Source organism: Limulus polyphemus, unplaced genomic scaffold, assembly GCF_000517525.1.
Source record: "Limulus polyphemus unplaced genomic scaffold, Limulus_polyphemus-2.1.2 Scaffold599, whole genome shotgun sequence".
In the NCBI taxonomy this organism is placed as follows: Eukaryota; Metazoa; Arthropoda; class Merostomata; order Xiphosura; family Limulidae; genus Limulus; species Limulus polyphemus.
Genome location: NW_013666209.1, coordinates 398,343 through 403,357, shown reverse-complemented (window position 1 = coordinate 403,357; position 5,015 = coordinate 398,343). Strand labels below are relative to the sequence as shown.

At 34.5% G+C, this 5,015-nt stretch overlaps 1 protein-coding gene across 1 annotated transcript in view; it reads right to left on the bottom strand.

The window, feature by feature from the left end:
• LOC106459383 (nucleoplasmin-like protein ANO39) overlaps window positions 1–1,179 on the bottom strand; it is a 16,884-nt gene extending 15,705 nt beyond the window's left edge. Inside the window, exon 1 of the mRNA XM_022385852.1 lies at window positions 979–1,179. Within this exon, the coding sequence (XP_022241560.1) occupies window positions 979–1,000 (22 nt within the window). The 5' untranslated portion in view covers window positions 1,001–1,179. The remainder of the gene's footprint in view (window positions 1–978) is intronic.
• Window positions 1,180–5,015: the final 3,836 nt, after the last annotated feature.

Here is a 5,015-nt window from a genome sequence, read left to right as displayed (position 1 = left end):
GCATTAGCGTATATCATGTCCCATAGGAGAGGCTGAAATCTCTCAAATTGTTTTCTCTTGAAAAAAGAAGGTTTGGGGGGGGGGGGCTATTTGGGGGTTTTAAGATTGTAAAGGGAATTGATAGTATTGATGCATCATCTTTTTTCATATTTAACAGTGAGAATAGTAGGACTAGGAGCCACAAATATAAATCTTGGCAAGGTAGGAGTCATCTTCAGCTAAAATAGTTTCATTTTTCGAACAGGGTGGTTGGCCTTTGGAATGGGTTGCCTTCAGATGTTGAAGAGGCAGTAAATTTAAGTGAGTTTAAGAAAAAGCACGATAAATATATGAATGATAAGGGCTGGCTTTAAGATTATTATTTTTCAATTATTTTAAGCGTTACTTCATACTCACCCAATCGAAATGCAGTGTCACCGTATTTAATGCAAATCCACAATACTTGGAGTTGGACCTAGACACTGACGCAAGGTAGAGTGAAAATACTAATATCTTAGCTCTTAACGTGTTAGTAAACTAATATTAACAATACACGTTGAACTTGAACTAACGTTAGTTAAAACTTAAAGCATGTCATATTCATATCGTAATGAAACTTTATTAAATTATCCTACAATATGCATGTACTTTAACTTTGGGTCATAGTTTCAAAGATTCGTGTCTGACCTTAGTTTCTTTAATTTTTAAAGTGTATTATTATCATTAATATTTGTAATTATTTCTGTTAAAAATATAATTGTTAAAAAAATTAAGATAATCTTTCGACTTCCAATTTTTTATTTGTAGCCAAAGATACAACATAAATTTAAACTTTATAGAAAAAATTCTACGTACTCCCATTTTATTGTTAAACATCACCAGTCTAAAAACCAAAAGTTCAGAAGTGTCATAGAAAAAAGCTAATCTAAAAACATCCATTTCTCGAGGCCAAATACATAAATATATAATAATTCATGATTTAGCTGATACAGTCCTTACCCCATAGATATTCTTTTGACATGTTCTTCTGTAAATTTAACCACCTGACAATAGCTTTAGACGAGGAACAATTGTCGCTGCGAGACAAATGTCATAGAATTACCAGCCGTTACTCAAACTACATCCATAAAATATAGCACTCTGCTCTCAGTTACTGTAAGTTAACAATTATTCTATCTTTCCCTCGTGAACCAAATGAAAAGGTTGCCGCCAGGGTATTTCATATTATTTGCTTGCTGATTGGATGCCACTCAGCCGGTTTTGTTTCATATGTTAATTAACATATTTTTGTTTAAAGAATATATAACACATAATTAACGTAGTCAATCCACGAATCTTTACACCATTGCGTTCTTTTAAATTTGTTAAACCTGAAATTTGAAACACAGTTACTTAGGCCCCTATTTATGTAAAGCATGGTTTCATAAAATAAAACGATAGTAAAGTGACAAAAGTCCCATTTTTATCACATATATGTGCTTTAACTATTCAAATTGTGAAACATTTCGGCCTGCTTTGAAATTGAAGACACTGACATTGTTCAACATTTATTATTTAACAACAAAAGCACGGTTATAAGTGTCATATATTCAGATATATATCCAAGCACAAAATTTATTTGTGCAGTAAGAGTTTAACGTGATATTTAACTGATAAGCCCCAGTGACTCTGCTGTAAATCTCTAGGCTCAAGTCACTAAAATTCAGATTACTGTTACATCTCCATTTGTTAATTAATTTTCCGTAACTTCGTTCCGACGAAACTTTAGCGACACAAGTCCTTACTTAATAAAACTGGTTTATTCTTTCTGAATATAACTTTACGATACACTTAATTTCAACATTCGCGCTAAAACAAACGCTAGAACAACGAACGTTAACTTCAACAATACTCTCTGACTGCAGATCAATTACTCACTACCTACACACACATTGTCCCGTCACGTTGTCACCATTTTATATATACCAGAATACCCCCATCTAGGAAGGTTCGAGAAAGAAGTGGCGTGATACTAGTCACGTGACCTCGCTGACGCAACATTACGATAACTGTGGTGAGTACCATATTCATAGTTCATTGTGTAGCTTTGTGCTTAACAACAACGCCCCCAGTGACTCAGCAGTAAATCTCCAGGTTTTCAAAACTAAAGATCGGATTTGGATACTCGTGCTGGATAGAGCACAGGAAGTCCATCATGTAGCTTTGCGCTCAACAACAACTAAACTAATTATTATTCTTTTAAATTAAGTTATAAAATGCCAATATCGGGAAATAAATGTTTTATTGAGTACTGTGATCGTTGTTTGTTTTGTTAACTTGTTTTCAACTATGTGTAATATGTGCAGATACTGTACATTAGTGTTTGTTTGTTTTGAATTTCGCGCAAAGCTACACGAAGGCTATCTGCGCTAGCGTCCTTAATTTAGCAGTGTATGCCTAGAGGGAAGTCAGCTAGTCATCACCACCCACCACCAACTCTTGGGCTACTCTTTTACCAACGAATAGTGGGATTGACCGTCACATTATAACGTCCCCACGGCTGAAAGGGCGAGCATGTTTGGTGTGACGAGGATTCGAACCCGCGACCCTCAGATTGTGAGTCGAGCGCCCTAACCACCTGGCCATGCCGGGCCTTGTACATTAGTGAGATAGCGAATTCGACATTTATATTGTTATGGTTTTGATTACCGTTCATTTATTATTCCTTATATCGTTTAGTTCAACTATGAACTTTTAGTTATATTAAAGCGTTAATTCACTTTATGTCTAGAGCATGTTAATTTGGAGTATGTATATATGTATTATGAAGCTAACACAAGCTTCCCCTAGTGGTGACGTACAGATATTAATGTTGTGAAAGATTATGTAGATTTATGGTAATAGATAGTCACATGTGATGTAATCTCGTGGTCTAACCTCTAAATATAAACCTTCCTTGATTTTGAAAACGAGTTAGTTCACGAGATATAGTTAAAAAGAATTATTAGTCGATATTGTTCTTGATATTGAGAAGTGGTTTAATTTCGGAACATTGTACTATTCTCTGGTAAATCAGGTTTTTTTCCCTTATTCCTTTGATATTTGTTGAAATTATTAACATTTAGATTTATGTTGCATTGTCCATTAATATTTGTACCTAGTCCTGGCCAGGCACGGGTTTACTATTTTTTTTATTTTTGAAACTGATAAGATTAGTATTCTAGTGGTATGAGCACTTATGGGTACAAGATTATGCACTATATTGCTGCTTAGGACCACAAAAATGTGGCTTCTGAAGATGATAAGGTGAAGTACAAGTCTTCAACATAGTTAACACTCAACACAAGTTGATAAAGGTTAGACTTAAAGAACTGAAGAAACAGGGACAACTGTACATTTCACAAATATTTTATATATTATTATCAAGGTTTTGCTCACAGGAAAATGAAATATTTGTGAATGTATAATTGTCTTTGTTTTCCTCAATTCTGCAATTATGAAGTTTAAAAGTATCAATGGTTTCAAGTATTAAGCATATATGAAAGTTAAAAGTTAAAAATATCCACTCTTCATCTAATTTGTCAGTGAATGTTTGAGCTAACATATTAGTTAGTGGATATGCTTCCGACCACTTTATGGATCATATATTACCATCAAGATATGCATATTACCATTATCAGTTGCTAGGAGAAGCATAGAAATATTTACGACTTTTCTTCAAAAGAGAATCTAAAACTTTCTACCAAGGCTATTCTTGTAAAGTAAAGTTTTCCCTTTGAGCTATACATGCAATACAGTTCTGTGTTACCTCTTGTGGTAACATCACAAGAAAAGCTATCCTCACAGGTCAGTTGAAATTTGAGACATTTTCTGGTGGCCTCTAAGTGTTGTATCATCTGAGGTTTGGAGAATCTTGTATCTCGGAGACTTCAAGTTTACTAACTGCATCCCAACTTGAGTTCCATGTCTGTGCAGATCATGACAATGATATAGTGTTCTGAAATGTACCTCTAATTATTCATACATTTGCCAGCAGTTATGTGCTTTCATGCTAGGTTGCTCTTAAGCCTGCTGAACAGTAGTCAGTCTATCTGAAATGTCTATTAATATTGGTCCAATCTACCATTGCTTCAGTCTTAGCAAGATTTGAAGACATTCCATCTCATTAAGCATATACCCAAGAAACTCTATGTGTTATATACAGGAATAGGCAAATTACTTCTCAACAGCTACTTGAAATGTGAAACCAAATGCCAGAATATCATCCATCCTGCGCAATGCAAATAAAATATTGAAAATTCCACCAACAGCTCAAATGTAACTAGCGCATCACATAAATTTAATGGCGTGATACAAGATTCATACAAGCTTGTCCAAGCAATGAAGGCAGTTTTAGCTCTGCTTTCTTCACTTAATTCCAAACTTCAGAAGCTATGTCTAATGTATTAAATCAATAGGATCATTCTAGTGTATCTAGGCATTCTTCTGAACATGGCAAAAAAGAAATGAATCCATGTGTCTTACCATAATTACCGAATTAAAGTTCACATAGAACATTAGTACATCTCTTTTTTGTTTTTAAAATCATTTTTGGCAATTACCAAGTACTCTTTGAAGATAATATACTGTTATGCCTCTGGTCGTTTGTTAATTTCCCGTATAATTTCTTTCGGATGAAACTTTAGCGATACAAGTCCTTTCTTGTTTATTATTTCTCAATTCAACTTTGTAATACACTTAATTTCCACAGTCACTTTAAGCACACGCTATAATTCACAATGATTCACGCACTTACTTACGGTCACTACCGCGCTTGACTCAATTGTCCGTCTTTATCTCTGCCTGTCTGCAATTCAATTCCGATTAATTTGTCTCACGTTATCCGGCGCACTTATATACAGGAATAGAGGGCGCCTAGCACATACTGGATTATTCGTGATGTTCCCACATCTTTCTAGAATATCATGACTTGTTACCAGTGTCACGTGACTACCGCTGTCGTAACAATCCTATATTCGGTCAAATGTTCTTAATAATGTTATCATTCACCGTTATCA